This window comes from Lutra lutra, chromosome 1 (genome assembly GCF_902655055.1).
Source record: "Lutra lutra chromosome 1, mLutLut1.2, whole genome shotgun sequence".
Lineage (NCBI taxonomy): Eukaryota > Metazoa > Chordata > Mammalia > Carnivora > Mustelidae > Lutra > Lutra lutra.
This window is the reverse complement of record NC_062278.1, coordinates 185,506,013-185,527,691: the sequence shown is the minus strand read 5'-3', so window position 1 is coordinate 185,527,691 and position 21,679 is coordinate 185,506,013. Positions and strand designations below refer to the sequence as shown.

General features: G+C 38.1%; 1 protein-coding gene across 1 annotated transcript in view; it reads right to left on the bottom strand.

Annotated features, from left to right (window-relative positions):
- Positions 1-21,396, bottom strand: part of MDFIC2 (MyoD family inhibitor domain containing 2) — a 115,595-nt gene extending 94,199 nt beyond the window's left edge. Inside the window, 2 exon segments of the mRNA XM_047738462.1 lie at positions 9,413-9,519; positions 21,361-21,396. Coding sequence (XP_047594418.1) covers positions 9,413-9,519; positions 21,361-21,396 — 143 coding nt within the window.
- Between the last annotated feature and the right edge of the window lie 283 nt (positions 21,397-21,679).

The window sequence follows — 21,679 nt, the reverse complement described above, 5'->3', positions numbered from 1 at the left end:
CTCTTATGGAGAAGAGCACTGGAAGTCAGATCATGCGTACTGGCTCATGGAGTAAGCATCATTTGGGGGCCACACAGCATCTGTTCTCCCTCTATTCTGGTGCTGGATTACCCAGAATTCCCTTTGAAGAAGCAACTCCTCCTTTAGGTGTAGTCTTGTGGAATTGGCAGTTAGGGTTCCCTGCCTTGCCTAACCACAAGGGGGACTCGTAGCCAAAGCTAATGAGCTTTCTTCCTTGGGATTTGGAGTCTTGAGTGTAAGAGGACAGAAGAGTATGTAGAGCCAATTTGTTCTAGGAGTGGAGACCCAAGTATGTTGTTCAGTCTTGCTATCTGGATCACGAGAGCTAGATTGGTTTCTACCCATTCTGGACCTGGATTTTCCCTCTAGACTATAAACTACCTCCAAGCCTAAATTCCTCATTTTATTAGTTTAGCTAGAATCACTGTCTGTTACTTTTTTCTCAAGAACTATGTGATGGAATAATTTTATGTGTCAGTTGGCTAGGCTAAGGGATACCCGGTTAGCTGGTAAAATATTATTTTGGGAGTGCCCATGAGGGTGTTTCAGGAATAGATTAACATTTGAATTTGTAGTCTGATTTTTTTTTTTTAATAAACTTTCACCAGGGTGGGTAGGCATCATCCAACCTATTAGATGAAACACCAGAAGAAAGGCAAATTTGCTCTCTTCATTTGAACTAGAATATCCGTCTCTTGTGCCCTTGGACCCTTGTACTCCTCTTTCTTGGAACTTGTTACTTGGACCAGGATTTGCATCATTGGCTTGCAGAAATTGGGACTTGGTTGAGCACTATACTCAGGAAAGGTTGGCTATATACAGAAATCGGGACTTGGTTGAGCACTAAAGTCAGGAAAGGTTGGCTGTATACAGAAACTGGGACTTGGTTGAGCACTATATACAGGAAAGGTCGGCTTTCCTGAGCCTCCAGTTTATAGACAATTGAACATAAGACTTCTCAGCCTCCATAATTGTGTGAGCCAGTCTCTCATCATAATAAATCTATCTATCTATCTATCTATCTATCATCTATCCATCCATCCATCCATCCATTCTATTTGCTTTATTTCCCTGGAGAACCCTGACTAATAAAAACTATTAAAGCTTTTTTATAATTATTTGAAATTATTATATTTGGAAGTAATTGTGTTGTCCTTTGTTAGTCTCTTACCTTACATTCTTTTAAGAATAAAATGTAGTGGGATATTTTTACTACTATAAAATATATCTTTTGCAGGCATTTCCAGGGTAATTATTGCATTGGAATCCAAAATGCTGACCAAGGTCTATGAAAGGTTTGAAGCTCTGTTCCTGAACAAGCTCTCCAGACTCATTTAATGCCAACCTTCCTTTGGGTCAAGATGTTCCAGACACTTTTGTTTTCATTCACTTAATTCACCAAGAACATGACATGTTCTTTCCTGCCTTAGTCCTTTACCTGCAATTTTATCTCATTTCTTTCACTCTCCCCATCCACAAATGCCTTTTCATTCTTAGGTCTAAGCAAAATCTCTAGCAGACTTCCCCCATCAGCCTTAGTCAGAGTGAACAACTGATCTCATATGTCCTCTTGCTCAATTGATAGTCTGCATGGGGTTGCCTCATAGACATTTCACACTTAATTTGACCCACTCAGATCTTCTGATTCTTTCGCTTTCATCAAGTTTTTCCTCTCATTCTTCTCCATTCAGCATTATTGTCATGCAGTGTCTCAAACCAGAAGTCAGCCTTGACTCCTCTCTTTGTATTGCCCCACACGAACGCACCACTGAATTCTGTTGGCCCTGTCTCCCAAATAGATCCCCATCCCTATTCTCCCACTTTCACCTTCGAAGTTTTATCCTATCCCAGTTATTATCTTGTGCTTGGTCAACTGCAATGTCTTCTAATTTATTTCTGCCTGCACTCTTGGCTTCATACAATAAGAGTGACTATATGTTCCCCTGCTTGGAATCAACATGGCTTCTAATTCCAATTAGGAAAAAAATATCCAAATTCCTGACTGTGGCCAACAAGGTCCTACATTATTTCCAACTGAAGTACCTTCCTTTGCCTCCTTCCCTCCCTCTGTCCTTTCCTTCCCTCCAGCCATGCTGAGCCATACTATTTAGACAGACTCTTATCCCTACTGGAATGCTTTTTCCAGATTCGGCGCCACTGGCTCCCTCTGGTCTTTTAGGTCTTGACTGAAATATTTCTCCCTCAAAACTTCTTCTGATTATAAAGAATAATTCCCATGCCAATCTCTATCACATCATCTTTCTTCAAAACTTCCAAATAGTTACCCTTGTTAAATTAATCACGTTCTTGTACTTAGTGTTTTCTTATTTATACGACTTGCGAGGATATAATTTCACATCTGATTTTCCCTTTCAACTGTGTTTAAAAACAAAACAACATTCTAGTTGGCTGTTACTTTTTACTCACCTGTGTTTTGGTTATTAGGGAACACATTTTTACAAGCTAATGAAGAGTACAGGAATAAGAGCTAATGATTCAATTTTGTGGGTATACATAGTACAAGGCCTTTCAAGATATGTTATTTGTGGTGGTTAATAATTGAAAAGATATTAGCATGTCTTAATTTTTAAGGTAGATGCAAGCCCCTTTAGAAATGAGAATTATTGGGGCACCTGGGTGGCTCAGTGGTTAAAGCCTCTGCCTTCGGCTCAGGTCATGATCTCAGGGTCCTGGGATCGGGCCCCGCATCGGGTTCTCTGCTCAGTGGAGAGCCTGCTTCCTCCTCTCTCTCTCTCTCTCTGCCTGCCTCTCTGCCTACATGTGATCTCTGTCTGTCAAATAAATAAAGAAAATGTTTAAAAAAAAAAAGAAATGAGAATTATTCAAGAGAAAGAATTAACGTCAATTAACATTAGTCATTATAGTAAAGCACCTAAATACATGAGCTCCCGGGGGGCAGAGACTGTGGCTTCTTCTGTCTTTGGCATCTTTATTTCCTTGCCTCACATACTGTCTGTGAGTTCAAGAAGAGCTTCATCAAATGGGTTACTGAATTGAATAAAATATGCATTTTGGAACTGTTTTAATGCCCATGATCTGAAATTATTTTTTGAGCAAAAGAAGTAAACTGTCTTCACTTAGAATCAAGGGAAGGGCAGTGAATGTGTGAATGTCAATAAACATAAGAGTCTCACTTGTTTGCTGTCTCATTTGCAAACAAACATTGATCAGGAGTGAGATGGGATTCTTGGATTATGGATTTGAGGTTTAGCATTTTATTGAAAAGGGAATTTGGGGAACATGGCTTTGGGGACCTCTAGGCTGTTTTCAGTATCTTGGATTACTAACCTCTAATATTCATGAATTCTGATTAAATGATAACCAGTGCTATCAAGTTGCCAAGTCATTGGTGACCTAACCCCTCCATTTCAATGCTAAATAAGTTTAGGGAAGCTTACTTTAAAATGTATTTAGTAATGATTTTGAAATCACCAAAGAGTATAGTCACCGTGTAACTATCTCTAGGAAAGGAGTGATACTTAATTCAAAATAACTACAGAATTCTTATTTTTCACGCTCTTTTCTTCCTGGCATTTATGGAAGACGAGAGCAAAGCTTGTACGTTGCCTTCCTCTCTCCTTTTATATGACCACACCTGATTTTGAAGTATGTAATTTCTCATTGGAGCTTCTCCCAATTTAACAACTGTTGGAGGAAGTGAACACCCAGTTAGATTAGGAAACTGTGCCTTGTTATGCTGAGAGCACACTTAACAACTTGGGTTGATTCTGTTCTTCCCTCTTCTTACTACAGCCGTAAAAAGAATGTTTCACTAAAACAATTACAGACAGCTATTCCTTCGAAGGACAAAGTTTTATTTCAAGGTTCTTAATTTTACCTTTTTTAGGTCACACACTTGTCTTTGTTCATACCTATAAATCTGTGTGTTTATTTATATAGATCTGTGCCAATGCAGCAATTTTTACGGGAATGTGCCTTTTAGGAAATTGTAATAGATTTTGTTTAGAGATACAAGCTCTTGGGACAGAAGTTCCAAACTGGTAGCCTCTGGACTACAACAGACTCACAGAACCTGCCTTCACTCGTCCTGCCCGGTGCTTTATTATGGTTGTTGTTGTTATTTTTACTGCATCTTGGGAAATCTGGAGATTCCACATAGAAATCCGGATTTCTATCTTCTCCTGAAAAATCCGGAGACGCTGTAAAAAATTGTATGCCATTCAAACACTGGTGATGCTATGATTTTAAACTGCAAATGGCAACAATTTAAAGGCTTCCATCCCTTCATTTTGATGTTTCTCTTCCGTATCAAATGGTGTAAGGCACAAGCACTAAAATGCTTACCCAGAATGCTCCCTGGCCTAATGGGGTATTACATGCCATCTTATTCCACCTGTAATTTTCCCCCCAATTTCTATGTTCTATCAATTTTTCCTTCATAAAGTTTTTCACATCTGGGCCTATTTTCTTCCTCTCCTTGTTATGACTTTTATCCAGGTTGTTTTTCTCACTTCCCGGCTACTGAATGAATACCTTGCTGTCTTGGCCATTACCATCTCTCCTGCTTTAACCTTGCCTCTGCCTGGGCCTTCCTGCTCTGCACAGCAGTGACAGATTATATCCCCAAATCCCCCTTCAGTATATTTGTCCCTGCCCTGAGGCCTGTCGTGACAACCTAGAACTGGCGTCCAGCGACTTATCCTGTATTGGGAACTCAGTCTGTCCATTCCCCACAGTTTGTGTTAATCCATACACAGATAACTAACCAACAGGACCATTTCCCTTGCACCAAAGCACACGTCTTCCAGCCCTGAAGCCCCTGCTCCCATGTGTCTGTCTCCTCCCCACCTGTGCAAATAGGCCCTGAGCTCCTTTAAGACCTCCTTTCTCACCTATTTTGGTCCACACTTGTGTATCATGGTTCATCATGCCTTGTACATATTTCAAAATTATATTGTGCTTCTCTGATGGTCTTAAAACTGAGTGTTTCCACGCAAGTTCTGTGCACACCTTCCTTCAGAATCACCCGTCTTGCTCTTCAGCATTTTTTCCTGGGCTTCCCATATTTCCCAGATTCTTTAAGTGGGGGCCCGGGAATCCGATAAATCTCAGATTTGGAAAGTGGCATTTAAAGGCAAGATGACAAATAGTGGTACCCAAGACTGCCTGATGGTTTGATAAGAAATCAAATAAGATTCAGTTCATTTTACAGTGAGTGCATTTTCAGGCCTGTCAGCCTGTTTCTCAAAACTATTTTACTCTAATTGTTGATAGCAGCTCTGGGTGTGGCTTTCACCAGCTCTTTGACCCCATGGCTGAGGCCTTCAGGCACATGAGATCCATCCCCAACCGAAAGCAAGTGGAAGGTAAATAAGAGCCTCTTTGCCTTTCAGGCAAAAGCAAGACAATAAGACAAGTAGATAACCTTCACTTTTTTTTTTTTTTTAAATGGTTCTCTACCATGCTTATGCCTTGTCTCCAGTAATGCCATGAATACGAAATATGAATCACGGGGCATCTGGGTGGCTCAGTGGGTTAAAGCCTCTGCCTTCCGCTCAGGTCATGGTCCCAGGGTCGTGGGATGGAGCCCCACATTGGGCTCTCTGCTCAGCAGGGAGCCTGCTTCCCTCTCTCTCTCTCTGCCTGCCTCTCTGCCTACTTGTGATCTCTGTCTGTCAAATAAATAAATAAAATCTTAAAAAAAAGAAAAAGAAATGTGAATCATATAGGATGAACTAAATTAATGTTTGAAGTTGAGAAGTTAGAAGGACTCTCAGTTCTCAGGTTGGCAATGACTGTGGTAACTCCTGTGGGTTACATGCTCACTCTTGAGGCCAGACACTGAGATCATTGTTTTCTGCAGGTGACCCCAGGGCAGGCTTGCCCCAACCCAAATTACGCATTGCTAGGATTCCCTACATTGTAACAACAGGGAGCGGTCAGCAGGAGTTGCAGGGGAAGGCAAGAGACACACTGATGTGAGAAGCAAGTACTTTTATCATTTGTGAAAAAAAATTTTTTTGAACAACCTTAAAGCATCAGATTTCATTTCTTTGAAAGTGAGGGGTTGATAAATTTAAAATATGGATTGATAACCACTGGAGGAATCACTGTGACCAAGTGCATGAAGGCCAAGGACGGAGTTTAGAATGGGTTTCAAGATTCAAGTTGCCATGGGCACCTGGGTGGCTCGGTAGGTTAAGCATCTGCCTTCAACTTGATCCTGGGATGGAGTCCTGCATCTGGCTTCCTACTCTGCAGGGAGTCTGCTTCTCCCTCTTTCTCTGCTCCTCCTCCCTGCTCTGCACTCTCTCACTCTCTCTCAAATAAATAAATCTTTAGGAAAAAAAGAAAGAAAGAAAGAAAGATTCAGGCTGCCACATATCTATTCTGAAAGTTTGAACAGATCCAACGTCTCTCTGAACTTCAGTCTTTTAATCTGTAAAATGGGGACAACGCTGCAGCACCACCAATTATTATAGGGACTAAATGAAGGAATTTATATGTAATACTATGAAAACATAGAGTGCTGGTACTCTTGCAGATTGTTCAAAGTGTGAATCAAGATCTCAAAAAACATAGTTACATTATTTTGAATCATACTTTAAAAAGGGAAAGAAACCCCACAGTAGTAATGAACTCTTATGCCCATCATCTCACCAAGTAGGTATCATGGTCCCTGGCTAAGTAAGGAGTCTGAGGCTCGGGAGGTTAGATAAACTGCCACAATCACACAAGCTAATAAATAGCTGAGCTGAGATTTAAAAACCACTCCTGCCTGCTTCAAATGCTCTGTTCTTCCTACTGCACCAGTTTGCCTTAAAAAAAAAAAAAAAAAAAAAAAGCCAGCACATATACTTTTTCTTAACATTAAAAAAAAAAAGACATTTATGTTTGAAAACTAACTCATCCTGATAATTCCCAATTAAGATGTTGTCATCTGGCATCTGGCTCAATTTCCTTTTATGAAATATAGTAAACATAATTTGAGTATAGCTTAAATGAAGTGTCCAAATGGGATAAAACAGGTCACCTGGGAAATTAGATTTTATAGATTACAAGAATTCAATGCCTAAATCTCACTTAATGGATGCAATTTAAAAAAAAAAATTCTTCAGGACACAATTGACTGTTCTATCAATTTTACCGTTACTTCTATATGAGACAGGTATAGCCTGGGGCAACGAAAGCAAAAATAAATAATATAAACTTCACTCTAAGTAGTAGCGAAGAACACCCGTGTCTTCCTGGGTGTGGGGTTCCCAAGAAAAACCAAGGGGGATCTCGGACTCAAGTTTAATTTTTTAAATTTCCCCATCGTATTTTAAAACATCCTATTTAAAAATATTTAATAGAAAGAAGTTAGATAATTTTCTTGCCCCGTGGCTTTTTGGAATAGTTCTGAGTCTGTACTAGTCCTTATTCAGAGACAGAGTCTGCAGGAAAGATGAGCTCCAGCCATTAATTTCCATCACTGGGTCATCCAACGGGGGGGGGGGGGTGGGTGGGAAGGAAGGGGGTGGAAGGGATCTTTTTTTTACCAAGTCAACACTTTCTGAATGGGAGTGGGATAAAGAATAAGAGCAGATGTGAAGGTGTGAAGGTGAAGGTGTTGATTTAAACACAGTAGGAAAAAAAACGTCTGAGCTCTTCTACACCCTGATGAGTAACTTAAGTGTCTTTCCTTTGAAACGCTGCGCAAGGCGGTGGTAAAATTCATATACTATGGAGTCCCCACATTCTGGGATCAAATCCCAGCTCTGTTGCTTGCTGATTGTGTGATCTGAGGCAACTGTTCTTGAACTCTCTGAAATTCTCTTCCCTCATCTGAAAATTAGGAACAGCTACTGCTTCCTCAGGTTGATATGATGACTCAGCATAATCCTGGATACGCATCGTCAGTGTGGTTGATGTCAGTATTATTGTTTGGGTATCCTAGAACTTCCTCGACATAAACATTCAAGTCCCCCATGATCTTATACAACACTCTTGAGGAATGGCAGCTACTTAAAAGTCTCTTTACAGTTAGGTAGATTCATGCAATAGTCTACAAGGCCCACATCTATAGAGATAAAATGTTAATTCAGTTTCTTTAAAAAGGCATTAAAGATAGTCATAAATGGAAAAGATTATAAAACCATACCTTCTAGTAAACAATCACGAGTTTCTTCATATTTTCAAAAGTGGACAAATTTGTACTCATTTTAGGAGAACATATCGATTTGTGTATTTCAAGCAACCATCCTACCCATGCAAGGCCCGTGGCGGACAGCATTCTCCCCTGGGAAGGTGGCTTCTCTAATTGCATTGAATGGTGATTCTATTTGTAGACATTACTTCCTACAGCATGCATTTTTTTTCTGTGATTATTATTTAAAAAATACTTCTCCTGAAATTATTTAGTCTTCTTGGCTGTAAAGGAGAGCATTCTCCAGCATAAGAAACTCACAGATTATACGAATCTAGCTTGAAAATGTATATTCTCTCATCAACAAAATAATCAGTGTTTACTGCAGCATAGGGAATATAGGAAGCATTTCAATACTAAAGACACTCAAACTACCACTTAGGCCAAAAAAAAAAAAAAAAAAAAAAAAAAAAGGAAGAAACAAAGAAAACCCAAAGTACTAACATTATTTGAACTTCTGGGACATTTTCCTCCTTCTGTCCCACACTACCTCTCACTAATAAACAAAAGCACAATTTTTTCACATTGATAGAAAATCAACATCAAGAGGACTTACCTTCTTTTAACCAAGAAATGTTATTTTTATCATTTTCGAAATGCTCAGCTGTTCTTACTTTTATCTTTTCCAGCTCAGTTTCTGACATCTAAGTGGAAACAGAATTTGTGATATAAAAAATTCATTAAGAACCCGAATTTATAACATTGAGCTTTATATTTAGAGACTACTGCAATATTATAGGAAAATTTTATCTCTATAATTCTTTCAGCTCGCTGTCTAATGTTAAGTCTTACATTTTATCCATTTGTAGTATTTTAAAACATTGACAGTGAGAACTAAACTTTATATGATGGTTCATTTTCCAGCAGTAAAGATGGCTATAAGATCTAATAATTTCCACATTCAAAAGAATAACAGATTAACAACTGTCACAGATTTGTTAAAAAAAAATCAGTTGCTGTTTTAATGTCTTTTTTATAGTCTATAAAAAAGCTCACTGCAAAGTGATATACAAAGATGCAACCAATAATAAAACTCAAAAGGACCTTTTCAGCAATTTACTGGATCCAGTGAGAACTTTACGACCTAAGTCAGGCCAAGTGGAGCTCCCGGAAGGTGCTAAGACCAGTCATGCCCTTTCAGTGCATTTGCGCTTGACTTGAGTGGCTTGCTTGCGGTGAGCTAGGACGCTCCACTTAAATTAGCACCTCAGTATAACTTACCTGCCTGTTCCCAAAGGAGGAGGCCCAAGGCGCAGGACGGGGGAGCAGCCGGGAGATGCTCTGGGCAGCCTTCCTTGTTGTTTCTGGATGTCCAGCATTCCTCCACCCTGCCAGAAGTGAGCGAAGAAGCAAATATGCTCCCTCCCTGGGTGGTGCTAGATTTGTCTTGCTGCCAGAAGCATCTAACTTGCGGCTGAGAGGTTTTTTTTTTTTTTTTTTTAGAGGTAATAGAAAGCCTGTGGTTCAAAACAATAAAAACCTTTTCCAGGCTAGCACTTATTTAAAATGACACTTTGCAAGATAGGGTACAATAATGAACTCTTTTCAAATTGACTGTTTCTCTAGTCCCTGTCCTTCCATACCCACCATTCATCACTTAGGGGGTTAATTGTAAAGGATGTGTGGAAAAAACATACTGAAAAATAGACATGGACTATGTGGGTTAAAAGAAAAGGAAGGGAAATCTCTACAAAGTTTTATTCTCTAGAAGTCCATCCTGCAGCTGACATTTTGAAAGGCAAGTTTTTCTAACATTTTTTAGGCAACAAGAAACATTTCAATTTTTTTTTCTTCTGAGAGTCTCCACATAATCCAAAAAAGATTTGGAGAAACATTCTAAAAGAGGATTTGTCATTAAATTCTTAGTCAAAGATCATACAGTTTTTAACCACAAGTTAACAACACAATGTATAATCCTTAGTTACTCATGATGGTAAATGGTCCATCATTCCTAAATGTTGTCTTTTTTTTTTTTTAAGATTTTATTTATTTATTTGACACAGAGAGAGAGAGATCACAAGTAGGCAGAGAGGAAGGCAGAGAGAGAAGGGAAAGCAGGCTCCCCGCTGAGCAGAGAGCCTTCTGGGATCATGACCTGAGCCGAAGGCAGAGGCTTAACCCACTAAGCCACCCGGGCGCCCCCTAAATGTTGTCTTTTTTTTTTTTTCTTTTCCATCATGGAAAATAATCTTTATTTTTTGGCCCAAAGTGGTGTTCCTCCTCCAGTGTCCCCGGACAACTGTCTGCTTTCTGATCACCTTGTACCCATTTCATCACCTTCACCAACTACATTTCTTGTACTTTGCTTCCTGTTTCATCATCTTTAAAAACTCCCTTGATGATCCAATTTTCATACTGGGACAACTTTCACTTCCTCCCATTAGCAATGAGATAAAGTTCTTCAGGCAGCTAAGGAATACCTCGAATGGTCAGATTCTATACAGCATCGTGTTTAAACTGTGGCTTCGAGTTTTTTTTTTTTTTAAGATTTTATATTTATTTGTCAGAGAGAGAGAGAGAGAGAGCACAGGCAGAGTGGCAGAGGGAGAAGCAGGCTCCCTGCGGAGCAAGGAGCCTGTTGCGGGACTCGATCCCAGGACGCTGGGATCATGACCTGAGCCGAAGGCAGCCGCTTAACCAACTGAGCCACCCAGGCGTCCCCTGTGGCTTTGAGTTTTAATAGTTCTCCAGGTGCCTAACCTTTTACTCCAAACTAATTGCAATGCTCTTATTCCTTAAACTTGCCCATTTCTGTTATTAACATTCCAGAAATATATCCTCAAAATTCCATTTCCTCTCCCACCTTGAAGCCTTCTTGATGCCTCTCCCCTGGAAATGACTGCTCCCTGTTCTGATTCCACTTGGGGCTCCTGGTATAATCATCTCCACTTTGGTCTCACGTAAACCCGTCTTATCTTCCTCCCAAGACTGTAAACCCCATGAGGACTCAGCCTAGATCTCAGCATTTTCTGTATCTTGTTCAGCGTGTGGCTTCTCTAATTGCAGTGAATGGTGATTCTATTTGTAGACATTACTTCCTACAGCATGCATTTCTTTTTATGATTATTATTTAAAAAGTACCTCTCCTCAAATTATGTAGTCTTCTTGCCTATAAAGTAGAGCATTCTATAGCATAAGAGCCTCACAGATAATATGTATCTGGATTGAAAATGTATATTCTACAGTAATAATGAAATAAAACCAGCACATACAATTGATGGTGTTTTCCTTTGTCCCAAATTCTTAGGATACACCTATTACAAAATGCCTTTAGGTTGTCTCTTTCCTATAGTTAGGGCACTTTTTTTTTTTTTTTTCCAACGAAGTTGGATTTATTGGCCTGTGACCATGAAGAAGAGGGCCCATCATTGGAAAAGTGGGCTTCTCAGTAAAAGAAAATTAAAATGGACAATGGACTCATTAAATTGTTCAGGAAAGTGTTAGGTTAGGGGAGGGATGAAGAAAGAAGATTTTCACTGTTAAATGGGTATGTTCTGTTGTAGCATTTTATGTCCCTTACTGATTCACTGATGACCTCGTCTAATTTCCTTAATATTTTAGGCATTGTCCTTTGGAAAAGGACAATTGCTTCTTGAGATAGGCCCGTACGGTAATATATCTAAATTTATCTAAAAGCTTATATATTAGTGGGTCTGGAAGAAATTTGGTAGATAATAGTTATGGTGCTCTTTAAACAGTGAACAGAGACAACGTGGAAGGTAAGAAAAAGTAAGGTACAAACAGCTAGTGGAGAAGAGAGAGTCAAGCAACCAGAAGAGAATAAAAGAGCAGGAACACTGTTTGAATGTATTATTCCTCCCTGCTTATTTTCAGTTATATTTTTGTATCAGACTATATGGTTAATAAAACTTTTTTTTTCTTAAGATTCAAAATGAAGCTTGGATCTTTCTAGGGTTATAAGTCATCTAACCTCTTTTTCCGTGTAGTTCTAAGGCAGGGAACCCATTTTAACCTGTGCGCCTGTGATGCTGTGATGCTTCCAGGGTCAGATTCTGCGGTCATCTTTATGTATTTTATTTAATTCATCTAAACTGCTTTCTAGTTATCTCTCCCAAGGGCAGTCTATAACCCAAACTCCTGTCTATGTTTCTTACTTTGGAGATTACAGATTACTCTTACTTCTGGTTTATTCTCTGATTATCCTTGCTATCTACATCCTTTCTACTCATTTCATTTTCGTAGTTACTGTGATACAATTATTTGAGAGCCAGTGTTACGTAAATTGCAAACTTTAAAATCCCTTTGCAAGAGTTGTCCTGAGGAGGGAATTTTTATGAAGATAAAATCCATTTCTAATTTGGAATTACTTAATTTTAGCCAATATTATTTTCAACATGTCCTAATGCTTGGAATATGTACTATTTTGTTTTTTTCCATTTTCTTTGCTGAGCCTCTCACTGCCCTCTGATTTTGCCTTTGCCTTTTCAGTTGGCTTTGATCTTTAGGAGTGTTTGACATTACTTGTATTTTCTGTGTGGAATTTTGTTTTATTTGGAGGAGCACCATTTTTTTTGAAATCAGACAGCTCATTTTAAATTCTATTCTTGTCTTTGTTATAGCCATCATGTTAATAAGTATCATATTCAATTTCCTCCATCTACTTTATCAGTAAAGATGGTAAGAATAAGCAGTTCTTTTTCCTGTGTCAAATTCTGTATCCCTAGTGTCCTTGAGAGCAAGACGTTGCATTAGGGGTCGTGTATACCCATGCCAACCTTCAAACCATTTATTCATTCATTCACCTAGAGATGTCCTTGGGCCACAAAACAGTCTCTTGAGCTGGACTGAGCCTTGGGATGAATGGAATAAATCATAATTGATGGTAGGAAATGAAGAGAGACCAAGTCTAATGAATCTCAGTCCTAGCATGGAAACAACAGGTGGTCCAAAATGAAGGTAGAAGTGACAAACCAGCCTCAGAAGATGGGCTGGTTTGACTAGAATTCAAAGAGAACGTATTTGAAAAAGAACGCCCCCCCCCCCCAGATTGTGTTCATTGTGTCCACTTAAAATAACGAGCAAAACAATTCAAACCCAAGGATGTGATTTTGAGGCTCAAGTTGTCTTGTTAAATTCTGTTTGGGTTTTCTTTTCTAAATAAGGATAGTGTGAATGTGCTCTTCTTCTAATTCCATTCCTTTTATTTTGATCGTACATCAGTATTTCTGGTTCCTGGTCAAAATCTGATTAAAGGTAGAAACTTAAAAGACAAACTATCCAGCAGAAGGCAATCTTTGCCAAGAGAAAAACCTGTAATCATTGTAAGTTTCATGTTCTTGTTTCTGTAAAAATAAAACAGTAATATTGAATGCATGAAGCTAGAGACTTCCTTAACAGATGAATAATTATGTGCTATCAGCAGCAAAGGCAGTCCTAAGAGGGAAATATATTACCACACAGGCCTATCTCAAGAAGCAAGAAAAGTCTCAAATACACAACCTAACTTTACACCTTAAGAACAACAAATAAAGCCTAAAGCCAGCAGAAATAAATAATATAAAAACAAACAAGCAAACAAAAACCAGTAGAATGGATTAACAAAACTAGGAGTTGGTTCTCCAAAAGAATTAATAAAATTGATAACGCCCTAGCCAGGCTTACCAAAAAAAAAAAAAAAAAGAGAGAGAGAAAGGACCCTAACTGATGAAATCATGAATGAAGGAAGAGAGATTACAATCAACACCACAGAAATACAAATAATTATAAGAGAATACTATGAAAAATTATATGCCAACAAACTGCCCAACCTGGAAAAAATGGACAGATTCCTAGAAACTTACAAACTACCAAATAATTATGTGCTGTCGTTAGTCTTTTTTGTTGTCTCTAAGATCACTATATTGTTACTTGCTGTTTTTTCTAAAACAATGAAATTGTATGTGTAATGGGTCACTATGATATTAATCAATGTGGAGAGAAGTCACCAATGCAGATTTTTGGATTTAAGGTATATAATTTGTAGAGCAGAGTTTTACTGAAGGATTAGTGGATTGGATCCAAATAGAAAAGTGATAGGAAGTTGTGCTATTCTTTGGCAGTATGTTTTCTGCTATAGAATGGAATCTCTATATTATTTAGAGAATCTAAATACTCTAATTTATAATTAATAATCTAATTTAGAATCTCTATATTATTTATACAGTTACTTAAAATGTTTTCAATAACTATTCTAATGATCAATATATGTCATCAAATATTTTGTGTTTTTAACATTCTCTTTGGGATTTGTTGGCCTCAGTACAAAAATGCACATGGAGTAAATAAACATTGGTTCAAAACATCAGAGGCAAAGGTAAATAAAACAAGAAGAAAGTTCCATATTTGAAACACAGGCTTTCCCAGGGAAAGGTTACAGCTAACACCACAGGCATACCAATTCATGGATTTATTAGATGTTACATCTCATCAAAAGTTAAGGTTTAAGAAATAACACTCAGGGATATAAAATACATTAAGTTTTATCCTCGTTTCATGCCAGATCATTAAAAAGAGCTGTTTACCTTTACCAAATTATTTTTATACCTTATAGAGTTCTTTTTACTGACTTAGATGTTGTCTGGCACTGAGAAAAGATTCAAACATGTCAACGACACTCACTAGTGGGTTTATTACGAAGATTTTTGGTTCCTCAGAATTATGATATGCATCCTTAACTTAATGCAGCCCACTTAGTGTAAATATTGTTCCACTTCATGTTAAATGTAATAAATTTATAACCGCATAATTCTGCTTACACACTTCTTTAAACTATTATTTTCATATATTGTACTCTACAAATGTCATGAACTGACAGGCAGTGTGTGTGTGTGTGTGTGTGTGTGTGTGTTTAAATGGTCAGTTGTCTTTTGAAGAAATTAGGAAAAGAAAAAAAAAAGATGATTCTTTTAATGTTAACCCACGCAGTTGCCATTTCTGTCTTTCAGTAGACCTTAGTTTTCATTTGATTTCATTCTTCTCCAGCCTAAAGAGCTATTTTGTTGTTGTTTTGGTTTTGGTTTGCCTTTTTTTTTTTTTTTTTTTTTGGTTTCAGTTTGTTTTTGTCATTATTGTTGTTTTTTAACCATTCCTTGAAGTTCAGCTCAACTGGTGACAGACTCAACTTTATATAGAAACCTTTTAGTTTACTCCCATTTGTGAAGGATATTTATCCTAGATATAGAATTCTTGACTACCAGTTTTTTCCTCCCCAACTTCCTCCCTCCGTTCCTTCTTCCTTCCTTCCCTCCTTCCTACATCTAACATGCCTCTTCCCCTCTCTGATCACATTAATTTTCTTTTCTTTTTCTTTGGTTTTCAGCAGACTAACTATGATGGATATTTGGGGCCATTATTTCTTCAGATATTTTCTGCCCTCTTCCCTCTTTTCTTTCCTCTAACATTCCCATAAGTCTAACTTATGTTAGACTTCTTAATATTTTTCACCAGGTCACAGAGGCTCTGCTCATGTTTTCCCAGTTTTTGCTCCCTATTCTTCCGATTGAATAATTTCTGTAGATTTGCCTTCAAGGTCAGTAACACTTTCTTCTATAGTCCTTAATCTACTCTTAAGGCAATTGATATATTTTTAATTATAGGTATATCTTCATTTAGGTATACTAGAATTTACATTCTATTTGGTCATTTCTAACAGCTTCCTTCAATTTCTCAATTGTATCTGTTATAGCTAGTTTAAAGTCGTTATCTGGTAACTCCAACATCTGTAACTTCTAATGACTGTTTTCTTGGTTATAGGTTACATTTTCTTGATTCTTCAAGTGTGCAATCATTTTTTATTATACCCTTGACATTTTAGATGATATGAGAGAGTCTTACACTATGCCATATTCTTTGAGAGAATGTTGAATTTTATTCTAACAAACAGTTAAATTCCTGACACATATTTTGTATCCTACAGGCTTGGTTTTATGTTTTGTTAGGGTGGGTCAATTTCAGTTCTCTTCTTAGTTTTATGATGTAGCTCATGTTAAAAGATCTTGTTGTGATGGCCAAGTTATGTGCTTTCCTAGGTCTTAACTAAATGTCCAAAGTGGTCAGTGAGATATGTCCACTCTAGTTGGGCCAGAGGCCTTCTAATGCTATATTAACCATGGTAGCCACATTAATTGCTCAGCCCCACAAAAGTTACTTTTTGCAAGATATTCAGTGTCTTATCCTGTGCATGCTTAGCCAGGACCTTAGCCAAGAGTACTAGTGTTGAACTCTTACCCTTCCCTACTTCATGCTGTTCTCTCATCTCCAGAATCCTGCCCTGAAAATTCTAGGCACTTCAACAGTCCAAACTTCAGTCTCTGCCTCTTCAGTTGAGCACATCTGCTACTCTATGTGCATTCCACCTACTTGCACTATGGTAGGGAAAGGGCTGCCAAGACAAGAGATAGAGCAAATGTATAGTTTATTTTTTGTGTTTTCCTACTCTCAAGAATTACAGTATAGTTCTGCCTATTGTCCAATGTTGAAAAATAGCTTCCCCATTTATTTTGTCTGGTTTTATAACTATATATGAAGTAATGCAAGTACAGTACCATTTATTCCATTGTGACCAAAAGTAGAAAGAATTTTAAAATTCCTTTACCGCTGTCCTTCTAATCAAGAAGACATCAGAGATAACTTTCTTCTCTCATCCCTGGTATGGGGCAGATGAACCTAGAACAAAGGGTGACTTATCTTTGTGATTCAAATTTCACTTTATTTTAAGTTCATAGAAGAATCAGTAGTTTTGAAAGCAAGTCCTTTTTATGATAAGTACCAAAGAATTAAGATCACATTTAAGCCATAAATCACATATTAGGTAAAAATACAAAATTGCTTAAAAGTAGTGCTTGAGCTAATCACCCCACCAAATTAAATTTTGACAGTGAGTAGGAGGAAGTTTGAAGGGGATGTCTGACTATGGTTTAGATGCTGAAAGTTCATTAAAAAGGAATTTGGAGCATTATTGTCTTAGATAGTCTAGAAAGATAGGGATGGTAGGATCTCCAGGTGATTTGGAGAATAGTAGCGGAATAGATTTTGCCCACTCTCCTAGAGCACTCTAGTGGTCTTCAAGACTTAGGAAAAAATCTCTGCATCCAACGTGCCATCTAAGTATCAATAGCAGATGGAGAACTAGGTGGAAAGACTCGAGTATTTTCATCCTATGATGTATTTGGAGGACAACCTGGGGAGAATCCCTAACTTCCTCCAAATCTGAGAGAAGTGCCAAGGGCCAGCAAATAGGAGCAAAGCCCTTAGTCACAGCAAGTGGTGCCATTAGTGGATGCTGCGTGGACAATACAAGCTAGTGGCAATGGAGGGGTTACTAACTTTGAGAGAAGAAATAGTGAAAAATGAGATGATCCCCAAAGGCAATCAGGAAGTGCTAGCTAAGTGAAGAGCAGCAATGACAGAGGACTATCATGTACTGTATTTGCTCGCAGAGGGAAAGCCAAAGGGAATTGTATATAGCCTGAAAGCCTCTCTTTGAAGCTGGAAGAGACTGAGCTAACTTGAATTTGTAAGTTTGTTTTTCATTGTCATCAGAAACATGGGCTCAAAGGCCTAGTTAATATCAGTGATGGAAAAATAGGAACATTATGTGTTTTGTTGTTCTGAACACATAGCCTTGCTCTATACCTCCATTCCCTCTACTCTCCTGAGAGCTGTAAGATGAGTTAGTTTACCAATGTAGTCTGTACTTTGGGAGCTCTGTTTAGAATGGCTTTCTTCCTAGATAATGACCTCCATCACTCGCAGGGGTGGGTCTAGCAGCACTCGGTGACCTTGTTCCTTGGCCATAATGGATTATGTCAGAAATAGGTGATTCAATCTGGTCAATCCAATATCCTCACTCCCAAAGTTTGAATTAGGATCCAGTCATTAGGATTTCGCAGTTTAAGTCAGTGAGGGTTGTCTAAATCCTCTAGGGAGGCCTGTTTGGCTTGTGGGAAAGTGGAGAAATTGGGCAGCTGAGGGAGAGCAAAGCGGGCAACTTCTCCATCCCATTTTCCTCCTCTCTATTATAGATATAATAATAATGTTATCTACCTCAGAGTTGTTTGGGGGTGGGTCAATATTAATGAATATAAAGAACTTGGAAAGGAGCCTGGGCTATAGTAAATGCTGAATGAAGACTTAGCAAGTATGTTTATTCTGAGTGATTTGTTCTTCAACTTTCTTGAGATATAGCTGAAGTATAAAACACATGGCACATATTTAAAACATGTGGTAGTCAGCTTTGACTACATATTTACCCATAAAACTATCACTGGAATCAAAATAACCAACATCTGCATCAACCCGGAAGTTTACTCTTTCCTTTGTAATCCAACCCTCCCTTCACCACTATCGCCACACAAACACTGATCTTCTTTTTTTCATTCCCTGCAGAGGAGTTTGCATTTTCTAGAACTTGATCTAAATAGAAGCCTACAGAGTGTATTCTATTTTGCTAACTCCTTTTTGTTCAGTTCGATGATCTTGAGATTTATTCCTATTGTTGTATCAATAGTGCATTAATTTTTATTGCTTTCCATTGTCTGGCATAACATAGTGTGTTGATCTGTTCACCTGTTGATGGGTATTGGAGTGGTTTTCCATTATGGATAGCACAGATAAAGCTGTTAGGAACAGTTGTAGGCAAGTTTGTGATTTCACCATTTGTGGGTTTAGCCTTATCAAATTTAAACATTTAAGGGAAAAATGAGAAATATCTTAAATAAAACTGTGATTAGAATATATATGGGGTGCCTGGGTGACTCAGTTGGTTAAGCATCTTCCTTCTGCTTGGATCATGATCTTGGGGTCCTGGGATTGAGCCCTGCATCTGGCTCCCTGCTTAGTGAGGAGCCTGCTTCTCCCATTCCCTCTTCCACCCTCCCTGATTGTTTCTCTCTCTCTCTCTCTCAGAAAATAAATAAACAAAATCTTAAATAAAAGAACATAAAATTTGGGGGCACTTGGGTGGCTCAGTTGGTTAAGTATCTGACTCTTGGTTTCAGCTCAGGTCATGATCTCAGGGTCCTGGGATTGGCCCCATGTTGGACTCTAAGCTTAGTGCAGAGTCTGCTTGTCTCATTCGCTCTGATACCTCCCTCCCAGCTTGTGAGCTCTCTTTCTCTCAAATAAATAAATAAAATCTTAAAAAAAAAAAAAAAGAAAATACAACTTAAAAAAAATACCACCCATTAGCTTGCAGAGTCAATTTTATCCTATAACATACAAATTTACCTTTAAAGGACCAGTTGGTATCCAGATGGAGTTTACAACTGTCTCATCTTTATATTTGACTACTATGAGGTCTTTGATCAACTAAAATCTGCTGGAAAACCCTCTAAAGGAGAAAAAGACAGTAAGACAAGACACTACCCCCTTAACCTCTCAAAATTATATTGTAGAGATGAAGAGGCATACTGCCTTCCTGTAAATGTAGACTATTGTTTTTTTTAAAGATACTGAACTTTTAGTACATTTGCAAACTCAGTTTATTTTATTTAAAAAATCAATTACAGGAATGGCAGCGTTGCTCTCTCACTCAAAACCTAGATATTTTGAGATACTTGGATGACAGTGATTGCAGTAATATAGAATGTTGTTTACTGAGTTTGTATTAGAAATTACTTTAAAATTATTTATTAATAAGAAGATATTGATTTATTGATTCTTACAGTACAGTAGCTTTTGCTAAATTCTTAATAATTATTTAAAATGATTATGCAAACTAATAGATATTATTGATGGAGGTATGACGATGCTTAAAACGAAGTCCTCTGTAATCAATATATTATGTCAGTAAAATTTACCCTAAATGTTAACATCTGGAAATGTTTCTCTTTTTTTTTTTTGCATGCAGTTCTTTTCCTCCTGTTTTGTCCCATTCTTTGTCATCTTTTGGCTATGTCTCTGCTTTTGTAGTTCCAAGATGTTCTCTGCCAAGTAGGGCAGACAACTATAATTTCTTTCATACCGTACTTGGTCTTCTACCTACATCAGTGAGGGACACTTTTTTTTTTAAACCCAAGAGAGAGAAAGAAAGAAAAAATCTTATCTTGATCATTCTTTTCTCTAGACCACCTCTCATGGGTCAGTCTTAAAGCAGGACATTTAAATAAACTGAACTTCAAATACAATTTCAGTTTAACAGGACTTTTGGATCCAAAGAGAAATTCTAACATTTGATCAGCTATTCACAAATGATGTCTTTGTATCCTTTAAAGAACTATAAAGCAAATAAAAAATTGTAAGCTGTTTTATTTGATGTTATCTCAGATAAAATAATTCTTTGAAGAGCCATAGAGACTAATTGGAAAAGAATATCAGTATATCCATGAATTAGGAAATTAATAAAGTTAAAACCGCACAGGACCTACATAGGTAATGCCACAGTGATCTAAGAATACATAATTGTTAATGTATAAATTCCAAGGGGGGAAATGGGTTTTCCAGACAAGAGATAAGAAAATTTTAGTGGGCAGAGACTTAGAAAAACAATGGTTGCATATGGGAAGGAATAAGTGAAGGTGACAAAGGGGGAGATTTCTCCTTTCATCGAGTAGATTGAAAATGTCATCTTCTTTGCTTTTTGGGGAAATAAAAAGTACCAGGTTCTTCTTCTTGAATTATAAGTCACATAGTTAAGAAAAAACCCCGAGATTTTTTGTTATTGTGGAAGGTGGAAGGAAACAAAATCATCATGAATTTGTTCATTTCATACTAATAAGCGACAGCGTTGGGATTTACATTCCGGCCTCATGGATCTTTAAGTAGGATCACTGAAAGGAAAACTTTCATCATTGCCAGCTCATTTCTCCCAGTTGCCAATTGGCCCACTATGAGTGCATGGTGTCATTAGGATGGTCTGTTCCATCCCAGTGTACTTCGTCTTTGCAGCTCTTATCACGGTAGGAATGGAACCATCGTGTGGTTAATGGCCTCAGGCCGGTTCATGCAGTTCTGCAGGCTGGGCACTTTAGAACTTCTGGGTGCCTGAGGTGACTGTGTAAATATGTCAGCTTAGCTGTGCTGAACTCTGTGTCCTAGAATTCCTTTCCTTGTGTATTTCCAGTTAGAATGGGCCACAGAAGATATTTTTGTGGGAGATTTGAAAGACCACCTTTCACTGGGAAGGTTAGAGTAGCCACTGGTATATTTTCTGCCTATTTGTTGCTCCGTACCTGCTGGCTCACTTCCTTGGTGTGGACAGCCGCCATTCTGCAACCTTCCATTTTCCCCTACATCTTCCTGTGGCTCCATCATCTCCTGGGTGGTTGTGTGTTTATCAGTGACCACCTGATGGTCAGGGGCACTAACTTTTCCTGTAGGACAGCCCCTTCATCAGGAGGGAGTGAGAACAGACACAGGTACTCCAGCTTATCCTGTCCTCCTCTACTTCACATGGACCCTTCTCTTCCCGACTACTCTCTCTTCCAACTTCAAGCTACATGAGAAGCAAAACCAGTAGCTTTCTAGAGTTTAACCAGCTCACCAGATTGT